At 40.9% G+C, this 21,660-nt stretch overlaps 1 protein-coding gene across 1 annotated transcript in view; it reads left to right on the top strand.

Moving 5' to 3' along the window:
• Positions 1–21,660, top strand: part of PBRM1 (polybromo 1) — a 64,380-nt gene that overhangs the window by 20,424 nt on the left and 22,296 nt on the right. Inside the window, exons 12-21 of the mRNA XM_063426974.1 lie at positions 232–508; positions 1,916–2,021; positions 2,793–3,435; positions 9,223–9,434; positions 11,233–11,418; positions 12,055–12,212; positions 13,181–13,447; positions 13,765–13,910; positions 14,530–14,687; positions 20,554–20,737. Coding sequence (XP_063283044.1) covers positions 232–508; positions 1,916–2,021; positions 2,793–3,435; positions 9,223–9,434; positions 11,233–11,418; positions 12,055–12,212; positions 13,181–13,447; positions 13,765–13,910; positions 14,530–14,687; positions 20,554–20,737 — 2,337 coding nt within the window. The remainder of the gene's footprint in view (positions 1–231; positions 509–1,915; positions 2,022–2,792; positions 3,436–9,222; positions 9,435–11,232; positions 11,419–12,054; positions 12,213–13,180; positions 13,448–13,764; positions 13,911–14,529; positions 14,688–20,553; positions 20,738–21,660) is intronic.

The following is a 21,660-nucleotide window of genomic DNA, read 5'->3' as shown; positions in this document are numbered from 1 at the left end:
CGAGACATGGAAACCTTTTTTTTTTTTACTATCCATAACTTCCCAACTCCGACAGTGTTAATATACTGTTATTTATATGTTTTGAAATACGAAGTCTAGTTATAGTTTCTTCAAAAGAGCATATTAAAATGTTTGTTCCTAGATTCTTGGGAAAACTTTGCTGGTAACCATGTTAATCTGCTTGGATATCTGTTTTTGAATTCAAGAAATCTATTTTAACTCTTTCAACAGCAAGAAAAACATAAAAAAGCAAAGAATGAAAATTTTATTCAATGCTGTTCTGGAATCACGTGAACCGGGTACAGGAAGGAGACTCTGTGAACTTTTCATGTTCAGACCATCCAAAAAAGACTACCCAGATTACTATAAAATTATACTCGAGCCAATGGATTTGAAGACCATTGAGCACAACATTCGTACAGAAAAATACTCTGGGGAAGAAGCTATGATGGATGATATGAAGCTGATGTTTCGAAATGCTTGGCATTATAATGAAGAAGGTTCTCAGGTATTGCCTAATTTTGTAGAAGTGAAACACATAAGCGTGCATTCTGTGAGACAAAATAAACTATAGAATGAAAAAGTTGTGCATGGAATTTCACAGCGTTGTGGTAATATTAATAAAACCTCCTCCAGAATTTCTAAACTTAAATAGAATTCCTCGCTGAACTAATCACCGTTTAAGTTAACATGTGACAACCTAAACATGCTTTATTCTTTATAGAAATATAATTCAATGTCCAATAATCAAAACACTTTCACAAATAATACTGTGAAAGACCTGTTTTCCAGCATTCAGAAGTCTACAAACTCAGACTAAAAGACATTTGAGAAATTTGAAAATCAGCTGATATTAAGAGGAGTTTATCATAGTGTTGCTAACGCGTCTAAATTTCTATAAATATTTGTGCTATTTATTAAATCTGTGAAGTTTTTTAATATATGCCTTTGTATTGACCTATTATTTTTTTTACAAAATTACAGATTTTATCAACACTTTTTCTGACAAACACAACAAAATTGGTAGTCTTCTAAAATGTCTGTTTTTGTGAAAACCGAGTGTAAATTGTCACGTTTTAGAACATTTTATAAATGCAATCTAAATAATTTAACTAACCTTGGCTTTTGAAAACACTGATAAATATTCCCTAAGTCTTTGTGTGTTTGCTAATATTGATATGATCTTTAAATTTGTTTTTGTTATATTTCTGGGTTTTCCACATTTTGGCAAAATATTGTTTATGTCAAAACGAGCTAGATTGGTCTTCAATCTCTAATCCTATTCTGTGAATTTATAGAAAGGTGCTCAATCCTGTTTTGTGCTTTTATAGTGTGCTGCTTCACAACCTCTATTTTTTTTTTGTTTTGTTTTATTTATCTGGAGTTTACCACTTCTCCCGTGGTATACACCTCTCCTTACAACTTTTTCATTATTATTATTTTTGACGTGCCTATAATATACTCTGATTCATTGTGTCATCCTGTTGTATTATCTCATCTACTTGTCTTTTATTGATTGCTGTACCTTTCTCTTCCAGCTATCTGTATTGTATGTCTTTATCCTTTCTTTAAGTTCTATGTGAACATCATTGTGCTGCTCTTCATCCTTTGATCCCATTATTTGTGCTGTGCTCCCTATTTGCACTTCCTTTTTTATTCACTGTATGCTGCTTCAATGCAACTACGGGTCAAACTCTTCTCCGTCTTATCCTGTATCCTCTGTTCCTCACCCTCACCTGCTGTTTTGTTCAGCTGTGGTGTGCTGCAACTCACCTTTTGAAAATTACATTATTCTTGTACCTCGCTCTCTTGCCCTGTTTAATGCAACTAGAGTTCAACGTGCTAAACATTGTGATCTCTCTCTCTCTCTCTCTCAACGGTTGTATTGCTTTAATAATACATATCAATTAAACAGGTGTATAACGATGCACATGTTTTGGAAAAAGTCCTCAAAGAAAAAAGAAAAGAACTTGGTCCTCTTCTTGATGATGATGACATGGCATCTCCAAAACTGAAATTAAGTAAGTAGAGCTTAGTATTTAAAGGAACACTCCAAGTACCATACCCACTAAGGCACACTGTTGCGCACCGCATAGTGAGGAGTAAAACCATTTGTTAACAGTTTGACAACTTACCTGGCATCAGCAGGTCGCAGGTTACTTCCTCTATTGAGAACGGGAAGATCCTGCCCAGATCATTGCCTGGTTTAGTTGAATGCAGAGAGCTTCTGTCTCTCATGGAGGAGGTGACTGGTGCCCTGCAGACCCCAAGTGAGCGGTCAGGCCATTAGCAAACAGTTTGACTATTTACTTTGGGGGGAGCGTGCCAGAACCTTTCTGGCACCATAACCTGTACAGCGTGCTTGAGCTGTTTTTTTTAAGTTACTTGTATGTGTCCATATTTAAATTGCTAAACCTGTGGCTAGCACAAGGGACTATGATGTTAGTCCTGGTATGGAAACATATTAGGTAGGCCAACAAATGTGTTCATGCTAGGAATTCCTCTCATCTTCTATTTGGCCAAGTAATATCTGATATTGCCTTTGTATAAGAATGTATTAATCCTTTGATAGAATTGACAAAGGCATTATTTAATTAGAATTCCATATTTCCACGTTGTATATCTGTGTTATTTGAGCCCTTGAATCTTTTTACCTGGTTCTAATTTCCACATTATTTGTGTAAGATCAATTTGCTGAGCAGCATCTGAGTTTTAACTTGCTTTAATATTGGTTGTTTTGCAGTGTCTCAAATCTGTAACTTTAAAATTGACTTTAGAACTTCATTTTCCAGGTAGGAAAAGTGGAATATCTCCAAAAAAGACAAAGTATCTTAGTCCCATGCAACAGAAACTCAATGAGGTTTATGAAGCTGTGAAGAATTACACAGATAAACGGGGCAGGCGTCTCAGTGCCATCTTCCTGCGGCTCCCTTCTCGCTCTGAGCTCCCTGATTATTACTTGACAATCAAAAAGCCAATAGATATGGAAAAGATTAGAAGTCATATCATGGCAAACAAATACCAAGATATCGATGCCATGTGTGAAGATTTTGTGATTATGTTCAATAACGCATGCACCTATAATGAGCCGGAATCGTTAATCTATAAAGATGCGTTGGTTCTCCACAAAGTCTTACTTGAGACCCGTAGAGATATTGAAGGAGACGAAGATTCTCATGTTCCAAATGTCACACTTCTGATCCAAGAGCTGATCCACAACCTTTTCGTGTCCGTAATGAGCCATCAGGATGACGAAGGAAGATGCTACAGTGATTCTCTGGCGGAAATACCTGGCGTTGACCCAAAGTTTCCAAAAAGGCCTCCACTAACATTTGACATTATCAGAAAGAATGTGGAGAACAACCGATACAGAAGATTGGATTTATTCCAAGAGCAAATGTTTGAAGTTTTAGAAAGAGCACGCAGGATGAACCGGTGAGATATCTTTTTTTTATTTTATTTTTTTATTTTCTTGTGTTGGACACTCACTAAGATCTAGAAGTAAGTAGTTTAGTTTAGCTGAGGGGAAACATTTGTAAATCTGTTTAAATGCTAATGTGATGTTTAGGCACGAACTAGACTACATACCTCTGACCTTTTCAGAACTAATATTGTTGCGTTTTGTGGTTTCTTTTGTTTTTTGTGGTCTCTTTTGCTTTCTTATTGTTAAATGGTGATAATATGGATATGTAAAAACTAAAAGAATCATGAAAGGCCCTGCATATAAGGGGAGCACCAAAACTAGTTAAGCTCAATGAAGCCATTTTAGTTTAGATAGATTAGGCAACTGCAGCTCAATTCTCTGCCATTTAAATAACTTGTATGCAGTCCTAACCACACTTCTCGTGGCTGTGACTAACACAGCCTCCTTAAAGGACCACTATAGTGCCAGGAAAACAAACTCGTTTTCCCCACCCTCACGGCCCCCCTCCCGCCGGGCACTAGGGGATGGAAGGGGTTAAATTTACCTCTTTCTCCAGCACCGGGCGAGGAATTTTCCTCCTCCATATCGCCGTCATCGGCTCAATGTGCATGCGCGGTAGGACCCGCACGCGCATTCAGTCAGTCCATAGGAAAGCATTCTCAATGCTTTCCTATGGACGCTGGCGTCTTCTCACTGTAAAAATCAGTGAGAAGCGCCTCTAGCGGCTGTCAATGAGACAGCCACTAGAGGCTGGATTTAACCCTATTATACACATAGCAGTTTCTCTGATACTGCTATGTTTATAGAAGAAAGGGTTAATCCTAGCTGGACCTGGCACCCAGACCACTTCATTAAGCTGAAGTGGTCTGGGTGCCTATAGTGGTCCTTTAATACTTCCTGAAAAAGTGTAATTTATAAATTTTCTTTATTGCACTATGTCTTTAATTTATAATTTTATGTATTTATTTTGAGACTGTGTGAGTCACAAGTCAGTGCAGAGGTGGCTAGAGAGTGATTTAAAGTGCCGAATTTCTGAAGTCCTCAGATGGTGACATTGCCGCGGGTGATCCGGTTGCCAGCATGGGGGCAGGTAAAGGTGAAATTACTTACCTGACCCTGTCCCTCATGGGCGCCACCATCTTTCTTGCACTGCTCCTCTCTAACTTCTGGAGTTTCAGCGTCAGGAGCCAACGGCACTGCTGTACTCTGATGCATGTGCAGGACCCTCCATAGACACGGCCAATTTCCTGCAGCCGTCACTGGTGACAGCTGTAGATATTAACCAACACTCCCTATGAGTCTAAGAAAGTCAGTCGGAGGAGAAATACAGAGACATAATAGTTCCTACTTTGTCTCTTTCTATTTCTTGACTGGTTTGGAATTTCAGTGAAATCCCAACGCAGTCAAAATAAGTATTTAAAAAAGAGGGAGGGTTACGATGCCACTTTACTGAATTGCAGAAGCATGATCCACAAAAACTGCTCCATTAAGATAAAGTTGGTTTGAAACCTAGAGTATCCCTTTTACAGAGAGAATGGTTAGGAAATCTAAAGAAAATAATTTTAAATGGTTACTCCCACCTTAATAACCGCTGTAGTGGTTATTATGAGAATAGTACCCTGGTTCCATTACCAGCTAATTGGGAAAACTATTGGCAACAGTTTGCACTCTTACCTGTGTCCCAGACTGCTCTGTGGGCAGGTTTACGACATTTGGCTTCTGCAAACCTGCTGTTGATTCATTGGCTGGGAATGTCAGCTGATCACACTCAGCCAGTGAATGAATACCTGTGCATAGAAATATTGATATGACAAATGACACCCCAATGCCACTGCCTTAGCTTACACCTCTGCTGGCACAGTAGTTAAACTCCAGCATTATCAAGTAAATTTACTGAAGTGGTCATGGTGCTTGCAGTAACTAGACCATGCACATCTTTGTGAAATTGCCTGACTTGTAGAACTGCAGGAACACCTTTTTCCTCACCATAGCCTTGTTGGGTCCTGTGATGCATACTAGGGTCTGCTTAGGGTAAAAAAATAATTTTGGGATTGTGGGGCAGAGTGGTTTCAGCGACTCATGTCACTGATCTCTCACCTGAATAAGCGGATTATGTATTCATAAAACGTATATGTATTTTCCCTAATAATGAAGTTGCTTTGTGACTGTGACTAGGGTGTTTTTTTTTTTGTTTTGTTTTTTGTTTTTTTGTGTGCATTTTTTAATAAATTTAGAATATTAAAGGAAGCCCTGGCACCGTCCCTCGGTAAGATGCCAAACCGTTCTAATGTGGTTTAGTAATTGTCTCAGGTCCAAAAGGACTCTATAGCCACTTTTCCTGAATCCGGTCTTCTCCTTCCATAATATTGTACACGTGACACTGCAGGCGATACACTATAGCTGTATACAAGAATGTTCCGAAGGGGGGCGGGGCCTGACAGCCAAGATGGCCGGACGCATAATCTAAGAGCTCCAACATCATTAAGCACAAACAAGCGACAACCGACCGGTCCGTCAACGCTGGCAGCACACAGTGACCAGAACCCGTCTCAAGAAAACAAGAGGAACAGAATACCAGTCCGGCATCGAAGTAAGGCGGAATGGCACGGGCCGACCATGCGGCCTGTAGTGGAGCGGAACCCAAGGCCCGAGAGACTGACACAAAAGCCCAGACGCAGCATAGCCCTGCTGCACCCCTGGACCGGCGGGGGATATCCCGGTCCTCGACGGGGGCGAACACCCCCGCAACCAAGCATGACCATGCAATGGCACCCAAAGCAAGACGGGCCAGCCTGGGCCCAGACAAGATGGCGGCTCACACACAGCCAACCTTAACCCGCGTGCAAATTCAGCCTCCACAGCACACTTGGGAGTTCCATGACCAGATGCGCGCCGGCCTCTGGGCCAAGCTCCATACCCAGAAATGGACATTTAGGAGGGCGATGAGGGAGGTAGAAGCTTGGATCCACCCAGCAACCCGGCGATACCTAAGCGGGAATGCCCCTCACATCTCCAGAAGGGCTCTCGGACAACGCCGATGCCGGAGAGCAACAGCGCCAGGTACCCGGGCCCAAGCGGGTGCGTCCCCACGCCTCGGAGAGACACGCCAACTCACACAACTCACCAGCACTTCGGCAGCCCCAACAACCCTCACCCAGCAAGGCGCAACCCCGCACCTGCAAAACGGTGTCTGCCATAACGATGACCAGGAGGCAATGAGACTTAATACCGGCAGGAGCCACAGGCGGGAAGCCCCTCCGCGGCACAAGAGCGGGAGAACGCTGACCCAGGAGGCTCACACAAAGCCCAGCAGAAGAAGCTGCAGACAGAGACCTAGACACCCTTACCAGGCACTGAAGGGCTCTTACTCAAGAACATGGATTGTTAGTACACCGTACATCCATACCTTACTGACCCTTCTCTCCCTGGACTTTCGTGGGTACTCTGGACTGGCCATATGAAGGGGATGAGGAATTAATTAGACTGTTTCTCCACAATGAACTTCTTGGCAAAGCATACCCCTCACTAATTATGCCATGTTTTGTTTACTCGTTAATTAATGTACCTTAATACACTAGATTGAAATACATCGCACAAAGCTACCCATACTAGAAAATAATGGCATAGGTACAACAGAATGACCCTCTCCGAACCGCAATGCCATGTATTTGATATAACTTTCAACGCACTTGAATTAATCGTAAGCCTGTTTAGCTTAAAAATAATCCACTGATGTTATAAAGCCAGATGTTTGGATGGTTTTACTACAAACTGCGCTGTTTAGCCTGTCAGATCTATGCCAACGGGACTCAAATCATTACAGCAAGATGCATAGGCTAAGGCGCCCACCACATTGCTTCACAGCCGACAGGCCCTGCTCTGAACTGTATGATCGGGACTCTGGCTGCTGATATGCAAGCCTGGTAGACCAGGGCACCCTGCTCATGAATACCATAGGGAGATGTTGTTGTTGTATATAATGCTTAATCTTGACTAACATTTGACACTGCTACAGCTGACAAACAAGCTGCCGAAATTTTTTTCTACACCTCCCACACACACTAGGCTTTAGTGCAGGACACTAGCTCACCCAACATAGGCTGATTCAAGCGAAACACAAGCCAATAGACAGATACTTGTTTGGCTCAGCAGCGGTTCAGATATGTTCTATTATTTTCTCAGTTTCTCGACACAATATACTCTTTATTTTCACATGTTTAAACTCATTGTTGTTACCACGTGTTCCCTGTGGTTTCACGCCCAGTTAAAGCTAGAAATAACATAACCATTTTAATGGCCAGTTAGTATAGCGAAGACAAGCAACGCAAAAACAAGGTCTAGACGTGACCAAATAGCGAGTAAACAGTAGAGGCCGCAGAGATCGACAACCATTTTAAACTATGACACACAGGCTGTGTATGCAACTAGGTCTCTCTAAATAACTAAAAATGTACGGTTTTTCATGCGGCACAACTGCTATATAATTAATGCCACACCATGTCTTTCTACATAACTAAAAACTGTACACTGTTTTTCATGCCACACAACTACTATACAATGTCTAATGCTGCAAAGGAACCTGCTGTTGTGGCAGTGCATCTCCGCATGTCTAAGCTGTGTACGAATAAAATAAAGAATTAAAAAAAAAAAAAAAAGAATGTTCCAAAGAAAAGGAACCAAGGTGTGTTGGATTACCCTTTAAAAATTAGGGCATATAATTTTAAATTAAGGAAAATCAGTGACACCTCATAGTATTCAGTGAACAACACATATGTGACATATAAAGGGGATTTATAAAAAGGAGGCATTTAGTAGCCATATCATTCCTCACTCAACCTAGCTTTAATAAAGGATTTTCCCATATACTAGCATTGGACAGAAGTGAGGGTATGTCTCCTTTTTATAAATCCCCTTTATATGTCATATGTGTTGTTCACTGAAGACTATGAGGTGTCACTCTGGTTTCCTTAATTTAAAATTGTATGCTCGAATTTTTAAAGGGTAATCCAACACCCCTTGGTTCCTTTTCCTTGGAACATTCTTGTATCTAGCATTAGGGTTAGGCCCTGACAGTTGGATTATTCCCTATTTTGAGACCTATTTTCTTCTTTTTTCTTTCCAGTTACACTATAGCTGTGCCTGAAAAGCCAGGCACAAAATGTAAATTATAAAATATATAACATGAAAGCGTTTTAAAAAAATAACAACACCTACATTGTTAGTATTTTAACTATATCACAAATAACAGTTCCATTTTAATATTGAATGAGCACTCTTCACACCATCACCACTAAAGTGCCATCCCACTGTCAAGAGAAGAAACGTTTTCATGCAGGTTGACACTTGCTTGGGTTTCTCTGCCCCTCTTTGCAGCTATCACTGGAGTAGGAATTTGTTGGAAATGTTGGTCCTTTTAAACCAGAAAAGGGTCAGGGCACGGCAGATATTTTCTAATTCTTTTTCCTTTTTTTTCTATCTACTAAGGAAGACCTAGTGGCTTCAGGTTGGCAACTTTTTTTTTTACTCAAATGTGACTGACTGACAGAGGAGATTGGGCAAATATAAAACAAACTTTAAAGACGGAAAAGTCCCGTGATCAGATGGTGCAGGGCTGTTAATTTTATTCATATAGGAGTCCCTATTTTCTGACACATTGACAAAACAAAGCGGATGGCTTATCCTTATTTAAAAAAAGAACGAAGTTGCCATTTGTGTATGTGAATGCTGAGTTATTGATTATTCATTACAGCAAAGCTTCACATTAATGCATTCTGTAATGTATTTATTTTTCGGCACAGGACGGACTCCGAAATCTATGAGGATGCAGTTGAACTCCAGCAGTTTTTTATCAAAATTCGTGATGAGCTTTGTAAGAATGGAGAAATCCTTCTATCTCCTGCCCTTAGCTACACCACCAAACACCTTCACAATGACGTGGAAAAGGAGAAGAAAGAGAAACTGCCTAAGGAATATGAAGAAGATAAAGCTAAACGGGAAGAAGAGAAGAAAGGTATTTTAAGATCGCTAAGTGCTCAGAGGGGTTTTTCCTAACACTAGCAAAGAATTGTTCCTGATTAATAAACAAAAGACAACTATTTCCTTATAAGGGTTTTGGGTCTTGGAAAAGAGGGTAGTAGTTGTAATATGCTGGCATAATTAATGGATTGAAATACCTCCAGCATGACATTTATTTTCTAACTACATTTTATACTCTTGGTTATTATGGCAATTTAAATCTATTTAGCTGGAGTACAAGCTTTGTCCAAATAATTATGGTCTGCACATTTGATGCACAATTCTACTTCTAGGGTGCGATCTGTTTTTTTTTTTTATGTTTAGTCTGTTACCCGGAAATTATTTCATTGAAATGTCAGTTATAATCGGTCGAATCTGTTTTTTCTTTTATTATTATTATTAGAGAAACAGTGCAGGGTTAAGACTGCCTCTAGTGGCGGTCTACCAGACCGCTATTAGAGGTACTTCCTGCTGTTTCATGGGGTATGAAATGGGTTTGTATTCCTAACACTACATTGTCCCTGTAAATATCCGTGCTTGTTAACTGAAGTGTTTAATATCTTAAAAAAACAACCACTTTAAACTGCTATGGTTTGCTCTCTTACCTGGGTCCTCATCTGGCTTCTGCAGAGCTTCAGATGCCAGTCCCACTGGTGATTACTTAGCTGAGCGCGTCAGCTGAGCTGAACTTGACATTAGCCAGGTTCTCAGTATGTGGACACTTTTATAAAAGCTGCACATACCCACTCCAGTCACCATGACCACTTCAAATCAATGCAGTTGTCATGGTGCTTGGAGTAATCCTTTACGGTAATTTGGTTATTGTATGTGCATATATTGGATAAATAACAGTGGGATTAAAGGGACTCTCCAGTGCAAGGAAAACATATCCCTGCAGTGCCCCTCTCCTTCCCACCCTGCTCCCATGTTGTTGAAGGGGTTAAAACTCCTTTAGTGACTTACCCGAATCCAGGTTCTGCCCATGCTCCTCCTCCGGCGACGTCAGCTGGCGGGGAAGACCTAATGCGCATGCGCGGCATTAGACCTCCTCATAGGAAAGGCTTTTTCAAGGCTTTCCTATGGGGATTCTGGCAACGCTGGAGGTCCTCATGCTATGCAGTGACGTTTCAAACACTTTTCGTGTTCAAAGAACACGGAAGGCCCTCTAGTGGCTGTCTTATAGACAATCACTCGAGGAGGTCTTAACCCTGCAAGATAATTATTGCGGTTTATAAAACCCACACCACTCCAATGGGCAGAAGTGGTCTGTGTGCCTGGAGTGTCACTTTAATGTCTTTTTCTGAAGTTTGTATGTTTAATTTATAACATTGTTGTGAAAAAGTTTGTTACCTCTGCAGACACTAGTTCAATTAACTTGGATAATGTAAATATTGTATGAATATACAGTCCCGTACTACATTACTAATAATTTCTCTTGGCTGAATAACTTTGGAGTTTAATATATCTTAAATAGAAATGACAACGCTTGACTTTAGTAGTTCTGCATTTTTGTCGAGATTTGTCAGGTGTAGGAGAAATGCGTGAGGCAAAATAGTCCCTACTTTGTCTTAGAATGTTATTTTAACACCGCCAGTGTGAATATTTCATAAAGCCGGTGACCGGCTGAGAGCATCAACTCAATCTGTCAGCCTAGAACTGGGTGCCCTTTTACTATATCACATATGTTTAAGTGCATCCGCCAAAGCTCCAGCTAGCTTGTGCATAAACCTGTTACACTAGTTACTCATTGGATTGAATAAAAACTCTGTATTCCTATTTGTTTTTAACTAAAGAAGCTGAAAAAAGTGAAGATCCCGGAGGTGTGTCTGGGCAGTCTGGCTTATATCGCACGTACAGCCAGGACTGCAGCTTTAAGAATAGTATGTACCACGTTGGAGATTATGTGTACGTGGAACCTGCAGAGCCTAATCTTCAACCACATATTGTCTGCATTGAAAGGCTCTGGCAGGATACTGCAGGTGAGGTCATCCAAAATGTCTGAGTAAGTGTGTTTTGATCCTGGGAGCCATGGCGTGTTAATAGGTAATAGAATGCACACTGCTTGCCCTATGATATTCTCAGCAAATGTAAAGATTAAAACTTGCTTATCTAATGATTGACTCCCCCTAACCCAGTAATAGAAGATACAAGGCATAGCTTCATATGCAGCCAGTGTTCCACCATGATGCTCAAGACTTTGTCACTTATTGGGCACGGTATTTGTTGTCTTCACTGCTGTACGAACAGCATAAAGCTAGAGAAGGTAAAAATAATGAAATTGACCATAACTTTAAATCATACGATGGAATGTTGTACTCAAGAGTGCAGTGCCAGTACTGAAAACAATGCCTTATCCCTGATGATTTTGAAGCCGTACCAACCAATGGGGGACTCCCTGAAAATAGCATTGAGCATCTGGTTTTCGGTCCTTGCATAGGGCTAGGCCTAATGTGTATTATGATTTTCAAAATGTTGGTTAAATTGTGTCCCTCTTATTTGCTATTTAAAAAATTTCCGATTTCCTGAAAAAAAATATTAAGAGCCATATTTGCAAAGGTATGGTAAACTGGTTGAATTAACGTTTGGCTGTAATTTTATTCAATTGGTGTTTGTAGGCGAGAAATGGCTGTATGGTTGCTGGTTCTATCGTCCTAAAGAAACCTTTCACCTTGCTACGCGGAAATTTTTGGAAAAGGAAGTTTTCAAGAGTGATTATTATAACAAATTTCCTGTTAACAAGATCCTTGGCAAATGTGTTGTCATGTTTGTGAAGGTAAGAGATTAAAATATTACAGATGGGCCCTGAACTTGTCTTTGAGAGATTCTATTCCTCATACTTGTTAAAGGAACTCGTACAAGGGGAGATTTTCTTGAACATTCATTATTATTATTTTTCACATTTATATAGTGCCAACTTATTCTGCAGCGCTTACAATATTGTCTTTGAAGGGGATATGTGTCAAGCCAACCAGCATTGCTCCCTTTCTTTTTTGCTAAATTCTATTTCGTTTGTAATTTCTCCCCACTCCCATTGACTTTGTTTATGCTAAGTTTTGATGTTTAAGTTCTGATGTTTACGTTAATTCCTTCCTGTGTGGCTTGTGCAATGCATGAAGGGAAAAACAAAAAAGGTAACTTTCACTATTTTAATTTTCTGCCATAAAGTTGTTTGGATCTTCAAATCCATTATTACACTTCTCTTCAGCACATTGCGTTTTGTCATGATGGAGTTCCATTATGCAGTGTGCTAAGCCTCTAGGACACTGCAGGAAGCAGTTAGCAGCCCACCACCACACAATTCTAATTACTTTCTTTCTTTCTTTATTTTTTTTTTTTGCAACATTAGAACTTAGAACAGACTAGTATAATTCTGAGTTTTTGTTATGAGGTGTCCAAATTGCAGAAAACCTAACTTGATGGTTTTCAGCAAACTAGGGAAACCATTTTAAGTCTGATTCCTCACTTACGGCTATCTTACATTTTGCCTTCTGGGCAGGAAATAAGGAGTGTGGAGGAATATTGCTCTCTCTACAAAAGGTATAATTAATACGGAAAGCACTGTGTAAGTTTTGGCCATTATTTTCTTATTTTCACCAAATGAATACCGTTTCTAAAAACTAGTTATGCCCGTTTGCACTGGAAGGCCATGATGTTGAAATTGTTTATTCTCCCTAGCCTTGTGAATCTGTATGATGGAAGAATTCTTTTTTTTATTATTATTTTTTTTTTCTGAACACACAGGAGTATTTTAAAATCTGCCCTGAAAACTTCCGTGATGAGGATGTGTATGTCTGCGAATCTCGATATTCTGCTAAAGCCAAGTCTTTCAAGAAGATCAAGCTGTGGACGATGCCAATCAGCTCCGTTCGTTTCAGGCCAAGAGATATCCCTTTGCCTGTGGTCAGAGTAGCCTCTGTGTTTGCCACGAAGAACAAACTGGAAGAAGATTCATCCCTGGATGCCACAGAAGAATGCAAGGAAGAGGATATCACTCAGAGTTTGCAGAAGGTAGATGATCTTTTTGTAGCACATTAGGGGAGGACATCACACCTAACATGGGAATCTGTCTGACACATGAGACATTCAGTTTGTGCACTCTTCTCTCTGCGTTGACTGTTCACAATAAAAGTTCCAGTTAGTTCATATAATTTATTATTTTGTTTAACCTGAGGATATTATAATAAATGCTATACTCTAAAGCAGGGCGTACTTGAAAATCAGAGCATTATTATGAGCTGAAGAAACTGCCCTACTGAGCAGCATTGGTAGATTGTTATTAAACCTATTTTAGTTCGAATGTCCAGAATCTGATTTTTGTCATACAGGAGAAGGAAGACGTTCCTGTTGACATGCCCAATGGTGACCCTGGTTGCTATTACTTTGAGCAGCTTCGATATAATGAACTGTGGCTGAAGGTTGGAGACTGTGTATTTATCAAGTCTCATGGATTGGTTCGACCAAGAGTTGGAAGGTAAGTAGATTTCGTATTTGGTTAGATAAATTATTTTAAGCAGGCCTGTAAGACTCTTTCCTCGTGGTTTGTATCCTGCCCAGAGGATTACGCTTTAAGAGTTATGTATAAGTGAGCAAGTGTTTGTTTAGGAACAAGAGACCTACTGTGCCCTGAAATGTAATAAGACACACAAAGCATATAGTCACACTAGTAATATTTATTCCGTATAGTGTGAATACATTTTTGAGCAAAACTCCAATTGTTTGTTTTTTTTTTCAACCAGAAGTAGCGAGGAGGTCCCAAATCACAGATAAAGCATAAGTAAATGGTGAACAGACAGACTGTGCTGGGGCATTCCAGTCAGTGCAATAATCTTTCAAAATTAAATTTTTAATGCTCTGACCCACATTTATGTATTTAAATTATGTGTGGTTACTAAATTTATAGCTTCATCTCCTCTGAGGACAAGGTGAGAGCATTTCTGGTTCACTCACATACATAAACATACACATGATGCCCAGCGGGTTCCTTTTGTCACCATGTAAATGTTGGGATGATAAAGCAAAAAGATTTGTTATTTTTTGCAAAGCATTTTTATGTTTAAACTGATTGTTAATATTTACATTTTATAATTTAGAATAGAGAAAATGTGGGTGCGTGATGGAGCAGCATTTTTCTTTGGCCCAATCTTCATACATCCTGAAGAAACAATCCATGAACCAACAAAAATGTTTTATAAGAAGGAAGTGTTTCTGAGTAACTTGGAAGAGACCTGCCCAATGTCCTGTATTTTAGGTAGGAAGGTCGATATTTTTATTTTTTTTTGTAATTCTTTGTCTTGTGCATGTGAAAAAAAACAGTTAACATTTTATCTTACAGTTCCCCCAACAGCATCTATAAGCTCATTCTGAACAGTAGATTGATAAGGCATGTGAGGAAACGGCACAATTTTATATTCTATTGTCAGGCTAAACATTGTGAGATTATGTCAGGGTAAAAGTCGCAGGTCTAAACAAGAGATTACAGAGAGTTCAAGACTTTTCAGGTTAGATATTAACGTGAGTATACGCACCAGTTGCTTAGAAACAACATGCTTGCACCGGTAGCAGTGGTTTGTCAATCGCCACAGCAGTATCGGTATGTACCTTTGCAAAGGGTTAACATTAAGTTATTAACAGGCTTAGTAGAAGTGGCTGATTGTGACTGACGATTAACTGCTATGACGTGTAGTGTACCTTTGGGGTGCGATTAAGATGCGATTCATGTATTGTAAGACTAGCCGAGACCCGAATGTCTGCGTGTATTACAAGGTGGGAGATTTACGAACAATATGTGTTGTACCCTCTCTAGGTGCTAGTGTGCATGGATATGTACAGTTAGGAATGCAGCAGAGAGAGGGAGTGAGTGAACCACTGAAGCTAGTGAGACAGTGTAAATCCATCTGAGTGTTCGGCATTTGTAAAACAAGCAATATATCATTGAGGTATTTAAAATAATATAAGTGGCAACAGGCCTAACTAAAACATAGTGATAAGCATATCGGATGATGTTTGATGATGTCACTTAAGTTCAGTTGATCGGGTCGACATCCTGAGGGAGAAGCCTGGCTGTCAGCCGATCCCTGTGTATGGCAGTCCCCTCAGGCTTTGTGGTAGTCCACGCCATGTCTGGTAGGGCGCTCTTGTGCTCCCCTCACCCGTCTTCGTATCGGGTCTGTGGGAGTCAGGTGCTGTTTCCCGCCGGCCGGGTATGGGTCTGCGGGGTCTCCATCTTCCATGTTTTCGGCCCAAGGCCTTTGTGGGAGCCTGTGCCTGGTGTCCATTGATCCTTTCTTTAGGATCGTGGGCTCATGGGTTTTCCGGGTTTCCAACGGCCCTCTGGGGGTTACCTCCATTTGAGCCCCCGGCTCGGAAGAAGAGCAGGCATGGAGGACCTCAGCACCCCTCACCTACCCTACAGAAAGCGTAGGGAAGTGCAAGCTATTTCTCTTAGTAGTCTCCAGCTTGGGTGTGGGGTATACTTCCACGGTGTTGTTGTGGGGCTGTTGTTCTTTATGAGAGGGTTGCATCTGAGCTCGGTCGTAGATCCGGCTCCAGAATTTCTGGCAGATGTCTTCAAATCTCCGATTGAATGAGGTGAGCCACTCCTGTGTCGTCAGGCCTGTTAGTAGTTGCTGAGTCACTGGGACGGCGGCCATGTTGAGTGCGCCGCGTGGGTCCCGATTTGGCCACTTGTACGGTGCTGGAGAGCGAGAGTCCTTCAGTGGGGACCGGGATTTCCCCCCGTTCCATAGGGGGCGGTGACGAGGCAAGTAGTAGACCTTGGTTCTGCTTTGTGTGGGACAGGTGATCGGCCGTTTTGCCCACCCGGCAGCGGTGGTAGGCCGCAGTGTGGTCTCCGCGGGAGAGTCGAGCAGGTAAGTCTGCAAGGTCGCAGAGCTCCACCGGTGTCGCTTATAGCGGTATGTGGCTTTGTTGGGCATCGGTATCGGCAGTATATGCGTGTCAAGTTAGGCGCTCAAGCGATGTGCGGCCAGCCGCCATGATGCCCTAGCCCCGCCCCCCCCCCCTTTTTTTTTATATATATATCTTTAAAAGAGGCAAGTTCATTATTAGGTTGTAAAGTAATTACAGTTAAAAGTTGACATTGCCATTTTACAAGAAATGGACCAATGTGTGATCACAAGAGGTACAAACAAATGCAGTTGTAAAACAGAATCATGTTCAATTGCAATAGAAAGTTGAGAAATAAATCTGAGCAATGAGTGAGGGAACAGTAATTGTAAAGTGTAATCAGTTGTGTAATGATAGTTGCTGTTAACATCTCCATAATCTTGTTGACTTTACTTTTGACAGAGACATTGGCCAGTGAGGGTGGTGAAACATGCAACCAAAATTCTTCAATTGAGTGCAGCCAGAGCAATTTTAAAAATAAGTTTATTTTTCACTCCAGATTAGAGGCCGTGCACGACAATCTGTCTGGATAGGAAAAGGCAGAACGACTCCTAGTACTTTAAAGGTACTGCATGAGGACCTCCAGCGTCAGATTTTTTTTCTCCATAGAAAAGCGTTGATTAATGCTTTCCTATGTGGAAATCTTAATGCGAGCGAAGCCATTGCCACGTATGCGCATTTGGTCTCCCCAGTTGGCTGAACATGGTCGTAGCCTGACCGAGTGCTGTGGAACATCAGCGCTGGATTCAGGTAAGTGACTGAAGGGGTTTTAACCCCTCCAGCGCCAAGGGAGGGAAGCACTGTAGGAACCTATAGTGCCAGGAAAATGGCTTTGTTTTCCCGGCACTATAGAATCCCTTCAAAGAAGCTCAGCTTCTTATGGAAAATGAAGAAGTGACAAAAATTGAAGATGCTTTAAAAAACATATAAGTCAAGGGATCTGATATTAGAGAATGGAAGTATCCTTCTAACAATGCCGTTATATCAAAACATTTTAAAACAATTTTTGCCACTAAAGAACCTGACAAAAAAAATTAAAGAATTGCCTAGATGTACTGATAGCTCAGTTGGGGAAGAAAACCACCCTATCTATAGGAGATTTCAGTGGTCTTCAAGATGTCACAGATAAAAAAAAAATCTTCATTATGAAAGCTATTCTCTAAAGCCCTTATTGCAGTAACATCAGTTGCTAAGGCCCAATGTTTTTGGCAAGCTTACCTGGAAAAAAATTTTTATTGGGTAATCCAAAAAACAGCTGGTGAAAATTCTACTAAACAATAGTATGGCATCTGATTTTTTTTTTTTTGAGTTTCTTCGTCGCAAACGATCTCCCAAGAAATACCAGTAATCACATTGCTATGGCTCCATGTTCCCTCTCCCAGACACCTCCACCTTAGCCAGTCGTGAAGAAAACTGAGAACCAAGTCTACGTCACAAAGATGAGTACTAAGGTGCTAGAGGTCTAGATAGCTTGATACCGCAAAGAAGACAGCAGACTAAAGGATCTTGACCTACTGGGAGTCCCTGAATGGCAACATGAGCCTCTGAAATGTCCATACGCAAGACATTGATCGAACAATATAACTGACCTAGAGAAAAGATGTGGGACAAAATATTTAGGGTCAAGGGAACAGGCGCTGTAAAGGGATCAGATTCCCTTCTTAGACAATAGTTAGCTTATGATTTCCAGGTTTAGATGTAGCTTCACCCGGTACCAGTGGCTCATGAGTCCCATAAATATGTCCTTATTCAGCTGCGATAAGCCAGTGACCGACCAGGAGCCCCTGAAAGCATCCAAGCCACTAGATTCAATAATGTCTTGGATGATGAGCGGGTGAAGTTCCCTATGGGGACCCAAAAGAAGTAGAGGGAAGGAAGAGAGCATGGCCCTGAGACCGTCCCAACAAGTCCAGAAAGTCCGCTTTACTTTGCTAGAGGTGTGAGACAAGGAGGAGGGACCCCCTCTGAACATGGAGAGGATGAAGAACCCTCGCCAACATCGAGAATGGAATTAACGCATATGTCTTTTGGGCCGTCCAAGTCTGGAGAAAGGCGTCCACTGCCTCACATTCTGGATCCAGGAGCCAGCTGAAGTATCCTGGTAGTTGAAGGTTGGACCGGAGGCAAATGGGTCCATTCAAAACGGGTCTCAGAGAGCCTCCATTCTGTGAAAAACTGATACGTCCCTCCTCCAATCACTGCTGTCCCTTCAATAAACCAAAAAACAATCCACTGTGAGTTTGGTCGCCCCCAGGGAGATATTCCGCCTGCAAGGTAATGTTGCTGGAGGAGAGGTAGAGTTCATTTCTAGTGTAGCCACTGACCTGTTGCCAACTCAGCAGGTCAGGTTATGATATCCCTGCTGTATTTCTGCTGTACAGCAAAGGAATACTCTGTGAGTAACAGGCATTTAGACAGTCGGGTAACTTCCAGCCTGTGTTGCCAATATTCTCCTTTGGGTTCATAATCCGTTGATGGCACACGCCTAATCAACCAACAATAGTGGGCACACAAAGGGGGTTGGTCTGATCAACCCACAAGTAATCTGATGGAGGGTTGTGGTAAATCATCCAGTACTATAGAAACAGCCTTGAGGCATACAGCCTTCCAAGTATATTCCATTATATTATCAGCACAGTATATGATTGTGTGCAGTATAGTAATTTGGTACTTTTTAGTGATCAGCACAGTACCATATGCAGTGTAGAGTAGGATGTAATGTTTGCAAGAACTATTCTAACACTTAATACAAGCTATCCTTAAGAGAAGCAAGTGAATAGACCTTAAACCGGCCCAGACGTGTGAATCCCAATCTGTGCCTGGGAATAAAGGCCAAGAAAGAAACTGCGTAATAGGAGGGGAGACACAGATAAGGCAATAATCCAATACTAATACATAATTTTTTTTTTTTTTTTTTAAATCAAATCAAATCAGTAAATATAAGCCAGCCATAAAACCATGTGAGAGAGAATCAATATTCTGACCTGTTGCAGTTGGAGCAGCAGAGACACAGGGATTGCTAAGGCTGTATTTTTATCTCTTTTCTGGTTGGTTGTTTTTCTTATGATTTGTGCTACATGAGTTCAGTAAAGAGAGATTAATGCAAAATACATACTTGTTTTCCTGGCACTATAGTTCCCTGAGGGTGCCCCCACCCTCAGGATCCCACTCCCGCCGGACTCTGGAGAGCGGGAAGGGGTTAAAATCTAACCTTTCTCCAGCGCCGGGCGGGGAGCTTTCCTCCTCCTCTCCTCCTTCCTAGCGACGTCATCGGCTGAATGCGCTTGCGCGGCAGGAGCCGCGCGCACTTTCAGCCAGTCTCATAGGAAAGCATTTACAATGGACGCTGGCATCCTCTCACTGTGATTTTCACATTGAGAAGCACGCAAGCGCCTCTAGTGGCTGTCAATGAGACAGCCACTAGAGGCTGGATTAACCCTCAGTGTAAACATAGCAGTTTCTCTGAAACTGCTATGTTTAGTAAAAAATAAAGGGTTAACCCTAGCTGGACCAGGCACCCAGACCACTTCATTAAGCTAAAGTGGTCTGGGTGCCTATAGTGGTCCTTTAAAGGTTATCTGATCAACCCGTTCGCAATCAGTTTTTAAGCCCTTTAAAATAAAGGGGCTATTTATGAAAAGCCTTGAAATTCCTACACTGTTAAGTTTATTTCACACTGTTTAGTAATGCAAATTCCCTTTAATTATCCCAGCATCCATTTCGTCATGGCTTTAGTTGTTTTATTTAAAATCCATGGTGCTTACACCCAATATCCTTTCTGAGATTTCACCTTTTTTTATTTTTTTTTATTTTTTAACCCCTTAAGGACCAAACTTCTGTGTCCTTAAGGGGTTAAATAATGGTACGCTCCTCATCATACTTTGATTTCACAATACACTTAACTGATATTGCTTTATATACCATAATATGTTGATTTGACATTGCTTTGCATTCTCACAGCACTATGATCTGATATTGCTTTATATAATATGGTATATGGATCTGATATTCGGTTATACATTAGATATAACCATTATTGATAACAAAACATTGATTTCATGTCTTTTCTGAGTTTGTGCAAATGACTTTGTGGAACAATTGGCACTCCATCACAAACATTCATATGCTGTAACATTCTCTAAATCTGTCTCCATCTTTGCTTGAAGAGTGGATTAATAATTACCAATTTAATTTTTTTTCTCTCCTAGGAAAGTGTGGTGTTTTGTCTTTCAAGGATTTCCTGTCTTGCCGACCAACAGAAATTCCTGAAAATGACATACTCCTCTGTGAAAGTCGTTACAATGAGAGCGACAAACAAATGAAGAAATTTAAAGGGCTTAAAAGATTTTCTCTGTCGGCAAAAGTGGTAGATGATGAGATTTATTATTTCAGGTAAGCATCGTAAACCACGTCCCAGACGTAGCGTATAATACAAGCACAGTGTCACTGTTTTTTGTTTTAGGATAATAGGTACATTTTTTTCCTCTCTCTAGAGATGGTGCTTGGTATACGCAGGCCTTGCCTGACTGTGCACCAAGTAGGATGCTGCTGTGAATTCAGGTCAAGAAGCTGGACAACAGGTGGATCCCAGGTTGTAATACAACTACAAGTCCCACAAGGTTGGCAAATTCTCAGTGGACTTGTAGTTCTGAATTACCAGGAGATCTACCTTTTGGCCATCTCTGACTCTGATTATATTTACATGACACTGATACAGACTTTCTAAATTGTCTGTATTTGCCTGAATTATGGTGTCTTGAGTGTTATTTTTATGAATAAACTCCCATATGATTTATATGGCAGAATATTCACTTGTCTTTTTTTTTTTTTTTTTTAATTCACTTTCCAATAAGATACTCAATTTATAAAACTCAACTAGCTGTAGTGATAATGATGCCAGCCATCTTACCATCTTACTTGAGGTCCACGTTGTGTCGCTTCCGTTATCTTTCCTGTGCGAAGCCACCTGTTTGCTCTCAGACAGTGAGCGAAGATGCGCACCATTTGCTTCCCAAAGTCTCTCAGCTCCCTGACTTGGTTAAAGTAGTGGTGGTAGGGAATGGCAGTAAGACGTTTATCTGTTCTGATCAGTTTGACAGTGAGGGGAAAAGGATAGTTATGGTGCGTGCAGCTGTGGTGGTTATGGTACCTGGAGTTTGTATTTAATTAATAACCCCCATATGGTTTATATGGAATAATATTCTTTACAAGTCAATTTATAAATTCACCTTTACAATTAGTAAACAGCCTTTGCATATTTACCAGTACTTTAGTAATCTTGTTGACCAGTGCAGAGTAGACCTATATACTTTCTC

This window comes from Pelobates fuscus, chromosome 7 (genome assembly GCF_036172605.1).
Source record: "Pelobates fuscus isolate aPelFus1 chromosome 7, aPelFus1.pri, whole genome shotgun sequence".
NCBI lineage: Eukaryota > Metazoa > Chordata > Amphibia > Anura > Pelobatidae > Pelobates > Pelobates fuscus.
The sequence above is the reverse complement of the archived record's forward strand: the minus strand, read 5'-3'. Positions and strand labels throughout refer to the sequence as shown.